This window comes from Gracilinanus agilis, chromosome X (genome assembly GCF_016433145.1).
Source record: "Gracilinanus agilis isolate LMUSP501 chromosome X, AgileGrace, whole genome shotgun sequence".
Taxonomy (NCBI): domain Eukaryota; kingdom Metazoa; phylum Chordata; class Mammalia; order Didelphimorphia; family Didelphidae; genus Gracilinanus; species Gracilinanus agilis.
Window position 1 is genome coordinate 60,163,865 of NC_058136.1, and position 18,193 is coordinate 60,182,057.

Genomic DNA, 18,193 nt, shown 5'->3' on the forward strand with positions numbered 1-18,193 from the left:
CTTCCTTCCTTCCTTCCTTCCTTCCTTCTCTCATTTCCTCCTTCCATACTTCTTTCCTTCTCTTTCACATTCAGAGCTCACTTACCCCCCATTATTTTCCAGGTGGAATTACGGCGGCTGTCCATTTCAATTGAAAGTCAGGTGAAATGACTGAGGCCTTTAACAGCTTCAAATGCACCCAGCCCAGCCTGTCACAGTGTGAACATGCTCGTGCTTGGGGACCCTTCTGCCCACTAGACTGCAAGCAGATGCTCGAGGCCCCTACAGTCAGGGAGCATGTGTTAACTCTCTACTATGTACTGGTGTGTGTGTGGCGTACAGGTTCTGAAGGGAGACAGGCTGTGCTCCCAAGGAGCTTCCCTCCTACTGGGCAGGAGAACAAGAAATTCAATCTTGGTGTTGTTTGAGATGTCCGTAGGCATCCGGTTTGACATGCCCGGTGGGCATTTGGAGATGTGAGATTGGAAAAATAGATCTGAGAATTATTTCCACAGACATAATTGAACTCTCGGGAGCTGATGAGATCACCAAGTGAAGTAGCAACAAGGAAGAAGAGAGAGAGGGCCTAGGACAGAGCCTTGGGGGACACCTGCAGTTAGTGGGTGAAGATCCCTCAAAGAAGGCTGGGAAGGAGGAATCAGAGAGGTTTGGAGGAGAGCCAGAGGGTGATCAACGAGGCCTGAAAAAGGCTACTAAGAGACCACCTGGAACTTCCGAGTTGGATACAGTTAGCCTTCTTTGACCCTCATCCCATCATGCCCCATTCCTTCTGTTTTTCTGCCCCGATCCTCTGAGAAAGACTTTAGTAGAGACATGTTTTATAATAAGAGAACCATTGGACGTCTTTGTGGTCTGGCTGGCTTACTTGGTTGTCCTTCTCTGTGGTTTCTTAGACTAGTTCTATTATTTTTCGCTTTCCACTGATAATATGCTGACCTAGGCTTGGAAATTTTCCTAACTTTGCATTTATTAATCACTTTATTTTTTGAAGGGACCCTTGACCTGTTCCTTTGAGGTTGTCATTCTCTGCTTTTCTTTCCTAGCCCAATGGTGGCCATCCACTGAGTACTGAGCTGATGTCCCCGCCTTTTCTGGTAACTGTTGACATCTTGCCTTTCTTGCTACTCCAAAACTTTTTGTGAATGTGTGCTGCTGACCCAGGAACTACGGCCAACTTTGTTTATATTGAGGGCCAAATGAGACTAAAGAAACTGAGCTTTGGGGGAACCCTAGAATCATGGACTCCAAGCTGGAAGGAGTTGGAAGAGAACGTACAGTTCTCACTTCCTGTCTTAGTAACTCTAAAACAGAAGGGTAAGGACTGGGCAAATGGGGTTAAGTGACTTGCCCAGGGTCACACAGCCAGGAAGTGCCTGAAGCCAGGTTTGAACCCAGGTCTTCCCAACTCTAGGCCTGGTGCCCTATCCACTGAGCCACCTAGCTGCCTTTGTCTACTTTTAAGTTTAAAAACATGGTTCAGTCTAAGTCATTATTAACCACTTAGTATGTATGCCATTATAATTAATAGATATAACAGATTTTTTAAAATTATGACCTGTTAAGACAGGGAGCTGAGGCAGGGGAGATACAAAGGGAGAGGGAAGGGTGGGAGGAGCTCAAGAGTCGCTGCTGCCTTCATTGTGGTCCGGAGGCACTGGGTGTTGATGCTTTCTCGGATCCCTCCTGGGGGCCGGTAGGGCAGCACACCAAGCAGCTCACTCTGGGATTTGGGCATCGCCGTGAACTCCATCCACATTCTGTTTTAGCTCTCAGAGACTTTCCAAAAACATTTATGAAATCAGCCTGAGCCAGGCTCCAAAGCTGGGGCCACTGGGCTTGATTCGTGTGACGTGCCCTTTCGTTTGCCTTGGCATCACCGTTGGGTTTGTTTTCTTCCATTCAGTCACCTGGCCCTTCATTAAGCCCAAGCAGAGGCTCCTTCATGGGAGCCTATGGAGAGCAGGCCGGGAAGGACACTCGCCAGGGTCAGTGGCAGCGCCGGCGCCGGCTTGATGGAGCACTGAACAGAGTCCCCATTGGATTTTATCAGAAAGTGTGGAAGGTTCTGCAGAAGGTTGGACTGAACTGGATGCTGTGGCTTCCTCCTTTTCCCTTTGAACCCTGGGGCAGAATAGCCTTGTTCCCTTGTGGCGGGTGGAGGCAGCCCATTGGCTTTTTCTGGCCCCCTTTTTCCCCTTTCCCCTATCCTAAGGGCAAGGAGCTCCATCCCCTTGAGCAGTGATGGGCAAACTACTGGCCCCCTGAAATGTTCTATCTGGCCCGTGACATTATTCCTAATCTGACGAATACAACGAGTAGGATACAATCCAATGAAACTTGGAAAGAGTTGCCTTAGAAACAGACTGACAGAGGCGCCTTTCCTTTCCTTTGGCCCCTTCTTGAAAAAGTTTGCCCATTACTGGGCTAGAGGACTCGTCTTCTAGCCTCAAGGGGTGGCTTTTGCTGGCTCACTTCCTCCGCCATGCAGTCTCTTGGGAAGGGAGAGGAGATGTGCACTTTTCTCTCTACCTCCCCAAAGACTGGCTTCCCCTCGTGCTGGCTGACGTAGGGGCTTGATCTTCCTAAGCCTGTATTGGATGGCCTGCTTATGGCAAACTGATGGAAGGACCTGAGAATGGAAACTCTTAGGCTGATTGAGCCTGGGTGGGTTGGGGAATCCCACATCACTGGGGCGCCTGATCCACTGGAGGGATTGATTCATTCTCCTGGATGATCCCCCACCCCTAGACATAAAAGACTGGAAAGGGGGAGAACCCAGTTGTGACGGGGGGAGGGACACTAGACAGAAAGCTCTAGAACTCAGGGAGCTAGCTCGAGAGGTAAGTAGGGCCCCAGCATGGTATGGTAACAAGAACACAAGTGGTGGAGTCGGGAGAGAGCCCTGGGTGTGAGGCTCTGGTCTGTCACATCACTAGCTGTGTCCTTATCTGTAGAATGGGAATAGTAATACTCATTCTGCCAGGCTTTTAGAGGGAGGCCTGTGGCAGGCAAGGGAAGCTGAGGGCCCTGTTGGCAAACTTGCTTGGTAGCTCCAGTGCCTGGCCTGACACCTTTGCTCCCCCGGTGGTCTGTGGCCCCACAGTGGTACCTGGGTGAGTGACACCAAAACAGGTGTGCTCTTCTAGGCCCCATTCTGTGTCATCCCAATGATAGGCAGCCTGGGGCATGGTCCCCTCCCCAGCTAGCTTCCCTCTGCAACTTGTAAATGTGGAAGGAGAAGGGCAGGTTCTGTCCCCCTTTCAGGCGGTTAATGGTAGGCCTTGGTTCTGGCTATAGAAGCAGACCCAACAGTTATTTGGTTCCCTAGCTTGGCTGCTTCAGTGCCAGGGAGGAAATGCCCGGCAGATTATTGCTTACCAGCTCCTCCTTTGGGAGGTTAGCGCTGTTGCCAGTAATAGGTTGGCTCAGACCCAAACACTGTTAACTTTGTAGCCCAGCTAGAAATTGGCCTCGACAGCCAAAACTTTTTAGAAAGGCCTGGATTTCCAGCTGCTACCCTAAGAACATCTCTGAACGTGTGGGAAGGAGTGCAGAAGGTCCTGCTCGACTTCAGCCTTCTCCTGCCATCACACAGCACAGAGCCATTGGCTTCGTGGCCTTGGCCCGCTTCTGAATCCCGAGTCAGTGAGGATGGAAGAACGAAGGCTCTGCTATCATCACTAGTAGGGGCCGCTCCTAGGAAGCAGCTGCTTTCTCACCGGGGTCTCTGCCAGGCTCTACAAAGACCTCTGAGGCTCCCTTTCAGGGAGGCCCTGTTGACTTTCTAACCTAGCACGACCTTACATAACATGGGCATAAGACCTGACTTTGTCCTGCTGGAGGTCCAGGCAATGGAGGCAGAGCATGGGAGGGAGCTGGGCCAGGGGCCTCCAGACCTCCCTGGAGACACCTGCTCCAGGCAATTCTGCTCAGTCCTAGGGATTGGGAAGATTTGGAATCAAATGTGGCTTGCTTTGAATCTGTGACCCTCAGGTATTCCTTAAATCTGAGGGGTGAGCCTGGCCCCTGCATGCCTGCTCACATGCTCCCACACACATACCCAAGGCAGAAGAGGTGCCCTAATGCCCAATGCCAAACTAGCTTCTGGGTAGGAGGGTTCAAGCCCCGTGCCATGGAGATTTGGGCTTCATGGCTTCCAAGTCCAACCAGGCTTTCCCAAGTACCCCCCACGCACCGAACACCAAACACAAACCCAACCCCTTCTGGCCTGTGATCCTTGACTGTCAGTGTCTCCTAGAGAGCATACAGCAGTTAATGTAGTAGCCTGGCAGAGGATGAGGAAATGTGCATTTCTACCAGTCACCCAGGCTTTCCTCTTGTGCAGTGCCACGGCCTGTCTGTGGAAGGCTTTGTTCTCCCTTCTTCAACAACCAGAGAGGTAAGAATCTGGGCTTTGAGGTTCCAAGACACTGCTAGAGTGATGCATGCTGGGCCACTTGGCAGAGGCCTGGACATGGGGAGAGAATTTCTAAGTTGCTTGCCGGGGGCTCATGTTTAGAAAAAGCAGAAAAAATGGCTTGAGCAGTTGGAAGCTGCATAACTGTGCCAGGTCAGACATTTCTTGATGGCTGGACAGCCTCCCTGACTGGCATCTGCCAGGGTTGTATTGTCAGAAGGGCAGAGATGATAGAAATGTGGGAATGGTACATGACTTCAGGATAGCCATGGGGCCCAGGAATGGCGGATGTTGCTGGGGGGCTGGAGAGCCCCCTGGAGTCATTGCAGGTGAGTGCAAGGTGGTATATACCACCCTAGCCTTTGCCCATGTTCCCAGATCCTTCACCACTGAGAATCAAGAGAATGCTCTGCAAGGCCTCCACTTGTCCTCTGTTTCTCTCTGTCCCTCTCTCTCTCTCTCTCTCTCCCTCTCTCTGTGTGTCTCTCTCCCTCTCTCTCTCTCTGTCTTTGTCTCCCTCTCTCTGTGTCTCTCTGTCTCTTTCTCTGTCTTTTTCCATCTCTGTGTCTCTCTCCCCCTCTCTCTCTGTTTCTCTCCCTCTCTCTCTCTCTCTGTCTCTGTCTCTCTCTGTCTCTCTCTCTCTCTCAGACAAACAGAGTTTTTTTAAGTTTTTTTTGTTTTGTTTTTAAAAAAGTGCCCAACACAGTTACTTGACAGAAGTAGGTGCTATAGAAATGTTTTTACCTTTCTCTTCCCTCCCCTCTTCTCTGTCTGGAGGCCAAACCAAAATGGGGACAGAATGAGAGTGGGAGGCATCAGGCAGATCCCAAGTAATGACTTGGTCGCTTTCAAAAGGGTCAAAAGGCAGCTCTTGGCACCAGTGATTTTGCTGCCTTCACAAAGCCCCGGTCCGTGCTCTTGGATGGTGAATGGCCTGGGCCTGGTGCTCTTCTCCCTTCTTCTAGATGACACCAGGGGAGATCAAGTTCTCTGTTCACGTGGAGTCTGTCCTCAACCGTGTTCCTCAGCCAGAATACCGCCAGCTCCTGGTGGAAGCCATCCTCGTCTTGGCCATGCTGGCCGATATCGAAATCCAGAGCATTGGCAGCATCATTGCCGTGGAGAAGGTCGTGCACATCGCCAACGAGCTGTTCCTGCAGGAGCAGGTGTGTTACGTGCAGCCGTGAGCCTCCGGGCCGTTGTGCTCTGACCTCCTCCAAGGAGCTTCTTCGTTTCCTAAATGTAAGAAGTTTCCATGACACCAGTTAGCCCTTTCGTAGGACGGTGGAGGGGACGACAGCTTGTCAGAGCCGGGCAGCCTGGCCATCAGCGTGCTCCTCATAGGCCTCCGCAGGCTTCGTCTCTGTGGGAAGGCAAGAGAAACAGAGGGCTCCGATGAGGAATGCATAGTAAAGGCTCACAGATGTGAATAGATCTAAGCTCCCTGAGTGGTTCTTCCAAAGAAGTCCCCCCAGCTGCTGGCCGGGAAGGAGATCTGTGGCCTTTATCCCAGCGCAGTCCCAGCACAGCCACTTAGGAGATGGGCCAAGTATCAGGCAGGCAGGTAGTAAACATTGCTTAAACAGTCACACTGTGTCAGGCACTGTGCCAAGCCCTGGAGATACAAAGAGGCAAAAGATAGCCCAACAGGGGAGACAACGAGCAAGCAGATATATGCAATGGCTGTCTGTACAGAATGAACAGGAAAGAACAGAGGAGAGCTCTGCAATGGAAGGCTTCCTGGAAGAGGTGAGGTTTTAGTTGAGGCTTAAAGGAAGCCATCAGGGAGGACAATAGTGAAAGTGAAAGAGGGAGAGCATTCTGGGCATGGGGGACAGCCAGAAAGAATGCCCAAACCCCAGGGGTAGAGGCTCTTGTGGGGACAGGCAGGAGGCTGTCTCTGGATCAGAATATGTGTCAAGGAGTAAGGTACAGGAAGACTGCTTAGGAAGGGCTTGGAAGGCCAGAGGGTTTTTGTATCTGATCCTGGAGACCACAGGGAGCCAGACCTGGGCTTGAGGAAAATCACTTTAGAGGTCGACTGGAGGATGGACTGAAGTGAGGAGAGACGTTATTGCAGTAGCCCAGGCATGAAGCGATAAGGGGCTATACCAGGGGGGTGGTAGCTTTTGACTGGGTGGTAGAGACGAAGGTCATCATTATCCCCATTTTACAGACAGGGAAACTGAGTTGCTCCTCTTTGATCACACAGATCTGCTTCCAGACACTCTGACTTGGGGCTCAAGATCTGGCCAGGCCCTCAGAAGTTGGGGGGCAGGGGAGGGCAATGAGCCACTTGGGAAGAATCAGGAAGTGATTGGTGGTTTTTTTCTTTTCCCCTTGTCTTCCCCTCCATGCAATGAACCAGAAAGCCCTTGGGGCAGATGATGCCATGCTGACAAAGGATCCTTCCTCTGGCATCTGTACCCTCCTGTACGACAGCGCACCCAGTGGCAGGTTTGGCACCATGACCTACCTCTCCAAAGCTGCAGCTACCTACGTCCAAGAGTTTCTGCCTCACAGTGTCTGCGCTATGCAGTGAGGACGTGTCGGGGAGCCCTTGCCATGGACATGTGGGTGGGCAGGTGGCCTGCCATGCTGGGAACTGGCCCAGAATCGAGCACTCCTTCCCTCTCTTCCCTGTTCTCCTTAGTTTGGAAGGGGAGCAAAGCCACCTTCTACAATAGTTGCCTGTTGCCTGGGCAGAAGCAAACTTTCTCTAGAGGCTGGTGTTTCTGGAGGGATGTTCCCGACTCCAGTTTTCATCCTAATGGATTCCTCCCTTCCAGGGCTGCTGTGTTGTGGGGTGGGGTGGGTGGGGGTGCTTTGACTGAGTTACTTTGAAAGCTTTGAAGAGGGTGGGGGTGGAATCCAAGCCTTGTCTCCTAACTTCCCCCTGGTCTGCCTGGGTGCCACGTGCCGGCTAGACAAAAGGCCATCCATCTTCCCACTCTTCCCCGGCTCCTTGTCCATCCACACTTTCCTCACACTCCATGGGCATTTCAAAGGAGGCTTTGCTAGCTTGCTTGTCCTGGACCCCAAGGGGATAGGTGAGTCAAGGGACAGACTTGGGCCTTCTTCCCAAAGGAGGGTTCTGGCCCTCCTTGCTCCATCTCACTTCCCCCACAGGCACTTGGAGCATGGGGGTGCATGGGTGCCGGCTTGGGGCCAGCTCTCCCTGTATTTGTGTGTGCCTTTGGGAGGGCTCCAGCCCAGCAGGCTTTCTCACAGAGGGTGAGGTCCCAAGTCCCTCTCGAACCCCTCTGGAGAAGGGGAAGACCACGACCTGAGCTCCCGCAGCTCCCAGCAGTCACTGCCTCTTCCCCTCCCCCTGCCAGCAATCAGTCAGGGCTTTGAAAACACCTTGGAGCCAGTAAGAATCTTCTTAGCTCCAGAAGGACGGACGTGCAGGCAATGTCAGGGGATCCAGGGCCGAGAGCTGGGTGGGCAGATGGGGTTGCTCTAGGGGCGAGTTTGGGGCATTCTAGCTTGGAGCTCGCAGCCCTGACTGCCAGTGGGCGGGCACACACAGCGTGGCCCGTCAGTGCCCGGCATCCCCCAGCTCTAGGACTCCCCAGGTCTCCCCACGCAGTGGCGGCTCACTGACTGCTAGAAAGTGGACTCGTTGGATGTGTGTTTGGAAAGCTGACAATAAAAGGAAAGCCTGTCTGTCCGACGCTTGTCTGCTCAGCTGCCAACATTTCAGACCTTGGCGCTGTTTTCCTGCTTGGGGTCCACGGGGTGGTGGGCAGTTGTGGGGCAGACTGAGAAGCTGGAAGAGGCCCGGCCAGGACGGCCAGACCCTGAGGAGCCGGAGGGGCTGGGGCCATTGGACCTGGAGGAGACGCCTTCCCGCCCTCTTGGCCGAGCCTGGAGCAGAGGCCGGACAAGATGCCCGCTGAGAGCCCCTGGCTCCCAAGCCCTGCCTGGCCAGTGGGGCTCAAGGCTGAGGGCTGGCAGTCGCGATTCGGACTTCACAGCGGCTTGTGGTGATGGAGAAATGAGACTGGTTTTAACTGGGTACATTTGGAGGGAAGGCTCCCGCCTCCCTCAGGGCAGGAAACTACAAATCCCGGCATGCCTCCCGCGGGGCGGGGAGGGGCGGGAGAGGCGCTCCAAGGACTTCCCTGGGAACGCCAGCCGTTCATTCAGAGTAGAGGAGCTTTCGGAGTTCGGACCCCCCCCCCCGCAGTAGCGGGGTTAGCGAAAAGTGGGGGGAGTTTCTGCGGCACTCAACCCCGGCTAGGAGCCCCAGGCGGGTAAGCAGGGCCCTCGCTGCGCTTTGGTGGGACTGGCGTGGATCCCGAGCCCGAAACTAGCACGGAGTTCGCAGAGGTGGGGGCCGGGGCCAGAGGAGCACCCCTAGCTTATCCCCCCTCTGGGAAGAGGCTGAAGGGCCCCCTCATGTCGCTGCGGGGGGGGGGGGGTGGCTGAAGCGGGCCGCAGGGGGTCACACACACACACACACACACACACCTGGAGTTTCCAGTCTTTGCCACTACAGAAATAGCTGCTGTCAGTGCATTCGTGCATCGGAGTGCTAGTTCTCCCTCTGAGATCTCCCCAGGGCTTCGGTGTAGTCCAGTCAGGGTATCATCCCTGGTCCTAGATTATGTGTGCACAGCGAGGTGACTTTGTGGGCCAATTCCCAGCTCTGCCAACAGCAGCACCGGCCTCTTCCCTGGCCCTGTCACTTTCCTCTTTGGGTCCACTTTGACCATCTCATGGGTGTGAGTTGGAGCCTCGGAGTCACTAATTTTCATTTCTCCAATGATTCTTGTTTGTTAATAGTTTGGATTTCTTCCTTTGAGAACCTCCTGTTCATCCCCTTTGACCATTTATTAGTTCGATGGCCATTTGGACTAGTTGCCCTGCGACTATAGAAAACTCGCCCCCCCCCCCCAAAGCAGAGCTCACGAGCCCAGCCCCTTCCAACTTGGCCACAACTGTCAGGGCCTTTGTTGATGTCCTTGTGGTCCTTGTGTATCTTCTTCTCCTGACTCTATTGACTTTCCGGTATGTCAGTTGCTAGATCGCCACAGGATTTTCGGAATGCCTCCTAAACATCGTGTCTCGCTGGGCCACTGGGGTGTTCTGTTGCATTTGGGTAGCCCACTCGGCACTCAGTGCCAAAAGGGTAACTGTGAGGATTCCTGCAATCTGGACTGGACTGGAGCCTATGCCGTGCAGCCAGATGATCGGGCCCAAGGCTCAGCAGCCACAACATGCCTTCCCTGGTTCCAAATTGTTTTCCAGAAGAGTCTGACCAATTCACAGCTTTGACAACTGTATGTCAGCATTGGGCCCTCCTCCTCCTCCTCCTCCTCCTCAGACTCTCTCGTCTGTGAACGACATGTGAGGCAAAACCTCAGAGTTGGTTTGTTTAACTCATGGCATGAGTAGCCGGAATGGAGAAATCCTATCATTGGCAACGGTTCTCATCGCATGAAAACTTCCTTGTTCCTGGGACGCTTACTGGGGAGAGGGCTTGTTCGTAGGAATTCTCTCAGTGTCTGGCCTTATCCCTCTTACCAGAACTGTTGGACGAAATGGTCCCCCTCCCCCCTGGAGTGTCTGTAACTTTAAAGGCTTCAAATGGCCCAGCTTTGGTGGCGTTGGATCACCACTAGCCCATGGGCTGCTCTCCCTGACAATAACGGAGCAGAAAAGTTCCTCCTCGCATCCTCCGGTGGGGGGGGGGGGGGTGACCAGACACATCTCAGTTGCCCACCCAATCGGTTCTTATGGTAGCATACAGAGTCCCAGCAGAGGACCTCAATCCCAGTGCTTGTGTCTATTGAGTTTGGGTCTACTGAATGCTAGGTTCCTTTGCTTGGGGGGACACAGAAGGGAGAGAGATCCCACCTGTACCAAGCTAATTATACAGAAAGGAAGTTGAGGAGGTCAACTGCCCAAGCTGGCAAGTCAGAGCTTTTCTGTGCTTTGGATTAGAACTTAGTGCAAACTTGGCCTTTGTGTCCGAAAAACAAACCTTTCCTCCATGCAAATGTGCTTTTCCTTTGAGCTATACATTCTAATGTTTCTTTTTGTCATATTTGCATCCCAAAGCCGTTGTTTTCCTGCCTGGAGTGGATTCAATAGCCCGAGCCCCTGGGTGTTCTTTCAACATGGCCTCAGTGCTTAAGTACATCCTTGCTAGGCAGCTGGAGGCCCTCCCTTTGGCCGGAGGCGATTTTCATTTATTCTGTGTTCTTTATATCTGCACAAATAGGATCTTGTTTACAACTGGGCAGAGGAAAGCTTCAATAAACAAATGCTCCAGGCTAAATGAAAGATTTCAAAGCGGGTTCCTTTGGTCGCTTCCAGTTGGCCTAAGTGAATCAAGCAGGCCTGCCAGCCTCCTTGCTTGGCAACACGCATTTCTTCCACTTTTCTCAGCAGGTGCGCCATTAGCAAGGAGAGGGCTAAGTCGCTGTGACGCAGGTCTCTGCAAGATGCTCACCTTGGTGGACGTGGACCAGATGAGTAATGGAGGCTGCGCTAAACAAATAAATAAATAAATGAAGCAGGTTAGCATCCAGCCACAGGGCAGGAGCTCTCTCCTGCCCAGAGTGCCTAGTCCATCCAATGGGAGACCTGAAGGCAGAAAAAATGGGCCGCTAGTTGTGCACCCGAATCACAGGCTTACTTTCTAAATCCTCCGGTGCCATAGAAGGGGCAGCTTTTATTTTGCTGTTGTGGAGAGACCTGTGTAGTGGAGAAAAGCACAAGGGCCCATTGCCTTTGAAGATGTCCTTTGCTCACGTGACAGCATCGACAGCCATTGGGTTGGGTTCAGATAGATTCTCCTTGCTTTTATTGTTAATTTATGTATGGTTTTTTATCCATCCCGTTGTAGAGAAAGTTGGACTTTTCTATGGTGGGGACCCATCAGCCATAGTTGTGGCCCCTGCAGCTCTAAGGTGCTGCCCATCGAGGAGCCCCTGCTCGTAGAGGGTAGTGAGCCCTCTATTGGCAAGGGAAGGCAGAAAGGCCCTTGAATAGGGAATGGGAAGAATGAGAATACTGTGGGTGGATAAATGGACTAGGAATGATTGGTCAGATATTCGTTATGGAGGAAGGCTGAACCTCAAAACTCCCCAGAGAGCCACCACCAGACTCAGTTGTGTGTGTGTGTGTGTGTGTGAAGGGGGATTGGGAGTTTGGGTCTGTGCTGGGTAGGTGGGGGAGGAGGTTTTAGCTCTGGACGTCGGCTTTCCGCGGGCACTGATGATGCCAAGCCCTGGACAGATGTGAAACACGGCGAGTCACGCAATCCCAAAGAACCCAGGACAAGTGGGTGATTGCAGTAGTGTCTGGAGCCCTAGACAGGAGGATCATTGTGTTCATTGGGCGGAGCTTCAGCAAAAGTCAAAATCTCGATCAACTCTTGAAATTGATAAGACGTTCCTGGGTGCTGGTTAGTGCAGCATTTCCAGGGGGGGATAAGTCACAGAGGATGTAAAGAGACAGTATTGCCTTGCTGGGCACCTGAGTAGGCACAAGATGAGCCTGGCCAGGGTACCTGCTGCTATGGTGGATGGCACTCCCCAAGGGAAATCAGTTGGTTTGAAGTTGTTCCAAGCTGTGTAAGTAGCCAGGAAGGCAGCCCACCCATTTGGAGCCTCACGTTGCCTCATCTGCCCTGTTTGATGAAAGTCAAGAGACTCAGATTATTAGGGCAGATGATGTTGAAAAACATTTCCATGTTTTTCTAAAATCCATTTGCTCATCACTTCTTACAGCACAATCCTATGCAACAACTCATTCAGCCATTGCCTCGATTTCCAGTTCTTTGCCACCACAGAGCTGCTCTCAAAAATGTTTTAGGACATATAGGTACATTCGGGAATAGCAGGCCTGACCATGGTATTCCTGAGTATGCACAGTATTCTAGTCCTTTGGGCATAATTGCAAATCATTCCCCAAAATGGTGGAAGCAGTTCACAGTTCCACCAACAGTGGATTTTCATCCCAATTTTTTCCCACGTCCCCTCCCAACGTCTATTATTTTCCCCATCTGTCATTTTAGCCAATATGTTAGGTGTGAGATGATATCTCAAACTTGTTTGAATGTGCATTTATCTAATCAGTAATGATTTAGAGCATTTTTCAGAACGATTATGCATAGCTTTGATTTCTTCTTCCCCAAAGTGCCTCTTCATCTACTTTGGCCATTTGTCAGATAGCCAGCATTCCTAATAGTGTTGCATAATAGTGGTGAGAATGAGCACCCTTACTTCACCCTTGATCTTGTCAGGCAGACTTCTTACAGATAAGCTTTGCTTTTATCGAGAGAGAGAGAGAACTCATTTTTTTTATTTTAATTTTGAATATTTTCCCATAGTTGCATGTTTCATGTTCTTTCCCCCTCCCCCAAACCCCCCTAACTCCCCTTAGGCAACGTGCAATTCCACTGGGTTTTACATGTATCATTGATCAAGGCCTAATTCCATATTATTGATAGTTGGACTAGAGTTATCGTTTAGTGTCTCCATCCCCAATAATATCCCCATCAGCCCATGTGTTCAAGCAGTTGTTTTTCTTCTGTGTTTCTGCTCCCACAGTTCTTCCTCTGAATATGTCTAGTTTTCCCTCTCATAAGTCCCTCAGCCTTGCTCTGGATCCTTGCATTACTGCTAATAGTGAAATCCATTACATTTGATTGTGCCACAGTACATCAGTCTCTGTGTACAGTGATCTCCTGGTTCTGCTCCTTTCACTCTGCATCCATTCCTGGAGGTCATTCCAGTTCACATGGAATTCCTCCAGTTCATTATTCCTTTGAGCACAATAGTATTCCATCCCCAACAGATAACACAGTTTACTTCTCATTTTAAGAGAGGCTTCATTTGGGGTTTGTCCCAGGAATGCAGGGCTGGTTCAATAAGAAGAAAACCCTCAGCATAATTGACCATCCCCATAGCAAAACCAATAGAAACCAGATGAGTATCTTGATAGATGCAGAAAATACCACCCCCATTCCTTAGAAATCCATTGGAATAAATAAAGGGATAAAGGGCAGCTATGGAAAACCATGAGCAATAAGCATTATCTGTAATGGGAACAAACTAGAATTCTTTCCAGGAAGATCAGGGGAGAAACAAGGATGCCCTAAATTAGCATGACTATTTGATGTCATACTAGAAACACCAGCTTTAACAATAGGAAAGGCTCCATTTATTCCTGGACTTTGGAGTGTTTATTTTCTTTTTTTTTAATTTTTTTAACCCCTCACCTTCCATATTGGAGTCAATACTGTGTATTAGCTCCAAGGCAGAAGAGTGGTAAGGGTAGGCAATGGGGGTCAAGTGATTTGCCCAGGGTCACACAGCTGGGAAGTGTCTAAGGCCAGATTTAAAACTAGGATCTCCCACCTCTAGGCCTGACTCTCAATCCACTGCCCCCTTTGGAGTGTTTTCTAATAGGAATGGCTGTTGTATTTTGTCAAAAGCTTTTTCTGCATCTGTTGACACACTCATGCTTTATATTTGTTGTTTTTGCTATTGATATGGTCAATTATACTTAGTTTCCATCCTAGTGAGCCACCTGGTTATAGTGTATGATCTCTGCCTGCTGCCATAATCTCCTGGATAGGATTTGAAATGTTTCCATTGATATTCATTAGGTAAATTTGTCTCTTTTCTTCCTCTGTCTTTGCCATATTAGTTTCATAGCAGGAATCCAGGAGACCTCCTGCTTTACCTATTTTTTCCAATAATTTCTAGCATATTGAAATGAGCTGTTGTTGAAGAGGTCGGTATTTTTGGTAAGTATTCATCCATTTCCCTTTGTATTGTCAGTTTTATCAGCATATAATTGGACAAAAGAGCTCCAAATGATTGCTTTAATTTCCTCTTCGTCGGTGGTATATTCCCACTTTTCATTTTTGATAATGGTCATTTGGTTTTCTTTCTTTTTTAAAAAATCAAACAAACTTCCATTTTGTTGGCTTTGGGATAAAACTTGCCCTAGTTTGATTCAGTTTTGCACACTTCTTTCAACGTCACTTGTAGACTTATAATGTAGACTTTGAATACATGAAATGTATTCATGGAGGGGCAGTTTGTTGGGAGATTAAGAGAAAAACAACTCCATGAGAGTCATGCATCACTCCAGATTGGGGGCGCACACTCAGTGGAGCTAGTAACTGGCAATGTGGGAAACTGCGATCTTTTATTGAGGGTTATTTAGGAAGAGGAGTATATTTGTCCATCTGCCATGTTGGCACTCCCCTTGGTTCTCATATTAAAAAGGATTAGTTTGAGTTTTACCCAAATAGGGCTCACCCCAAATAAGTCAACCCTAAGAATGGGGCATCTCAATCAAACTAAAAAATTCCCACCTCTACCTCACAAGGGAAGCCCCCAAAAAGGGCAGTAGGCAGCCCTCATTCCCAGCGATATCATGGGAGCTCAGAACACCCAATGTAAAGTTTGTCATCTACAAATGCTTGTTTTCTCATGCTCACTTTAGAACTACAACGTGACAGAGCTCCTTACAATTTCTCAAATAAAGAGACATGTCTAGGTATCTTTGCATCTTTGCATCTATATTTCAAAGTTCCTACTCAGCCCTCATCTTTTAGAAACACTTGAAATCTGGCCTCAGACCCTTCCTAGCTATGTGACCCTGGGCAAGTCATTTAATCCCAATTTCCTAGCCCTTACCATTGAAGGAAGGAAGGAAGGAAGAAACAGACAGACAGAAAAGAAAAACTTTGTCCAAAAATCTCTCCAGGAGACTCATTCTATCTTTTTTCTTATTGTAATCATTAAGGATTGAAATGCGTTTTTAAAAAGTCTCTCCAGGAAAGGCAATTTGGAACTCTGCCCAAAGGGCTTTAAAAGACTGCCTGCCCTTTGATCCAGCCATACCACTGCTGGGTTTCTATCCCAAAGAGATAATAAGGAAAAAGACTTGTACAAAAATGTTTATAGCTGTGCTCTTTGTGGTGGCAAAAATTGGGAAACGAGGGGATGCCCTTCAATTGGGGAATGGCTGAACAAATTGTGGTATCTGATGGTGATGAAATACTATTGGGCTGAAAGAAATGATGAACTGGAGGAATTCCATGTGAACTGGAAAGACCTCCAGGAATGGATGCAGAGTGAAAGGAGCAGATCCAGGAGAACATTGTACACAGAGACTGATACACTGTGGTACAATCGAACATAACAGACTTCTCTACTGGCAGCAATGCAAGGATCCAGGACAATTCTGAGGGACTTATGAGAAAGAACACTATCCACATCCAGAGAAAGAACTGTGGGAGTAAAGACACAGAAGAAAAACAGCTGCTTGATCACATGGTTCGATGGGGATATGATTGGGGATGTAGACTTTGAATGATCACTCTATTGCAAATATGAAATATGGAAATATATTCTGAACAGTGATACATGTAAAACCCAGTGGAATTGCTCGTTGGCTCCAGGAGTAAAAACATGAATCATGTAGCCATGGAAAAATATTCTAAATGAATTAGGTAAATGAATGAATACATTTTTTTAAGAGTCTCAAGGAGAATTTTCTGCTATCATGTCCTTGTAAAGTGGTCTCTAGTGCATTTATTATAGGATTCTAAATGCGTTCAGAAACTCTACAGAAGAGTCATTTTACTCTCATCAGAGGTCCTTGATACTTGATTTGCTGCTCTCAGAAACACAATTTTTGGTTTTGTTTTTTTATTTTTACCTGGGAGCTCTAGGTATTCATGAATATTGTTGGGACTTTTTTCTTTTTAGAGTTCCTTTCAAAAGGGGAGTGGTAGCTTCTTTCTTTGCCTTTCCTTTACTTTGTTCTAACAGAACAGAAATTTTCACATAATTTCTTGAAATATAGTGTCCATGTTTTGTTGTTTGACCATGGCTTTCACTGAATCCAGTGACTTTTTTAAATCCAGTGATTCTTAAATGAACTCTGCATGACCAGTTTTTCAGATCAATTGTTTTCTGTATCTGATATCTTATATTTTCTATTTTTTCAATCTTTGGGTTTTGTTCTAATGTTTGAGTCACTGGTTTCCCTTTTATCTACTGTAATTTTCAGAGATTCCATTATTTGGGTAAGGTTTCCCATTCTCTATTAATAGAATCTATTCTACTTCCAATTGTTTTCCCAAGTACTTGCATTTCATTTTTTTAATCTCTTGCTTCATTTCTTCTAGGTATTAATGTTGGTCAGTTGGATGATTGTTGTCTCTTGACCTTGAAGAGGACCAAAATGACATCTCTAGTGATGCCTTTTGACTTGTGCATGAATTGAATTCAAGTGAGACAGAATTGTACAAAGTCTTGGGCCTCATTCTCTTCCAAAGACATCAAAATCCAGTGGCAAGACCAAAGTCAAGACAACTAGTGATGACTCAGGATGCAGTGGATGACTTTGATATCTAACCAAAGCTCTGAGCACTCCACAGTGCCTGCTTCTGCTGCCCTTCAAGCCATTGGAGCAAATTGTACTCATCTGCCCCTTCCACTGGGAGAAGTCTTCACATGCTTGGAGTAGCCGTGTCCTTTAACTCACCAGTGGATTTGAGGCCTGTTGGTACCCTTCAACCTGATTTAACCCACTTGTTGAAACAGTTTTACTAGAGTGTGGCTGCATACCACAGCTTCTTGGAGCCATAGGTAAGAGTTGGGGAGGGGGGAATGTGGACCCCAAAAGTGGATTAGCAACCCCTGAAAAGGGCTTTACAAGCCCTAACACCAGAGGGGCTGGTTTTCCTCGAATACCTGGTACTCCCCAGAAATTAATGTAGTTGTGGAAAATCCACTTTTCTCCTTTGAGTCTCCATTTGCACTTGTTTATAGTTAGATTTACAGTGCTTTCATACCCATTGGTATTTTATTTGCTTTGCTCATCTTAGCACTTTTTGTTTTGGAATAGGGGTTTTGTAACTAGACCAGACTTCATTCCCACTGCACTTTGATTTAGGGTGCTATATCCTAGGGCCCCTAGATACTTGTGCTGATCTCCATGTCCACTGGTTAAGGTCCCCTAGATCCCTGAGCTCAGGGTTTGGGATCATCATGGACCTCTCTGGTATCTCAGAACATAATTTCAGGTACCTCAATACCCCTGTTGCCTGGCCAGTGCAGGTATAAACACTATGACATCACATTTGGCCATCTTTGTTGGGTTTTGAATCTAATGGAATTTTCCCTGGCTCAAGTAAAGTGGTCAACAGACAGTGTGGATCACTGATTCCCTGTCTGGTTCCGTACTCCTATTATATGGAACACTATGGGTTGAAAGAGTTTCCATTCCATCAGAACAGCAAATGAGATCAAGGTGTGCCTTCCCAAAAGTATCCAACTTTGGACTCTATGGTATCCATATTCATTTGGCTCCCGAAGGATGTAGGATCAGTAGTTGTGGAAAAATGGACTGTTGGTGGGAGGGTTTGTTTGTTTCTTGTTTGTTTGTTCCCCCAAAATCCATGGAAAGCATTCAAGAAAACAAGTAGCCAGGTGATTGATTTGTTCATGGTTGTTTCACCATGGCAATATGTGAGCCCTACTTGCTGTGTTTGACTTCCCTGAAATTTACACTTGGGGGGGCAGCTGGGTAGCTCAGTGGAGTGAGAGTCAGGCCTAGAGACAGGAGGTCCTAGGTTCAAACCCGGCCTCAGCCACTTCCCAGCTGTGTGACCCTGGGCAAGTCACTTGACCCCCCATTGCCCATCCTTACCAATCTTCCACCTATGAGACAATACACCGAAGTACAAGGGTTTAAAAAAAGAAAGAAAGAAAGAAAGAAATTTACACTTGG

At 48.6% G+C, this 18,193-nt stretch overlaps 1 protein-coding gene across 1 annotated transcript in view; it reads left to right on the forward strand.

Moving 5' to 3' along the window:
* Positions 1-8,093, forward strand: part of PHKA1 (phosphorylase kinase regulatory subunit alpha 1) — a 51,363-nt gene extending 43,270 nt beyond the window's left edge. The window contains exons 11-16 of the mRNA XM_044682854.1: positions 103-141; positions 1,044-1,094; positions 1,904-2,074; positions 4,346-4,399; positions 5,383-5,583; positions 6,786-8,093. Of these exons, the coding sequence (XP_044538789.1) occupies positions 103-141; positions 1,044-1,094; positions 1,904-2,074; positions 4,346-4,399; positions 5,383-5,583; positions 6,786-6,959 (690 nt within the window). The 3' untranslated portion in view covers positions 6,960-8,093. The remainder of the gene's footprint in view (positions 1-102; positions 142-1,043; positions 1,095-1,903; positions 2,075-4,345; positions 4,400-5,382; positions 5,584-6,785) is intronic.
* Positions 8,094-18,193: the final 10,100 nt, after the last annotated feature.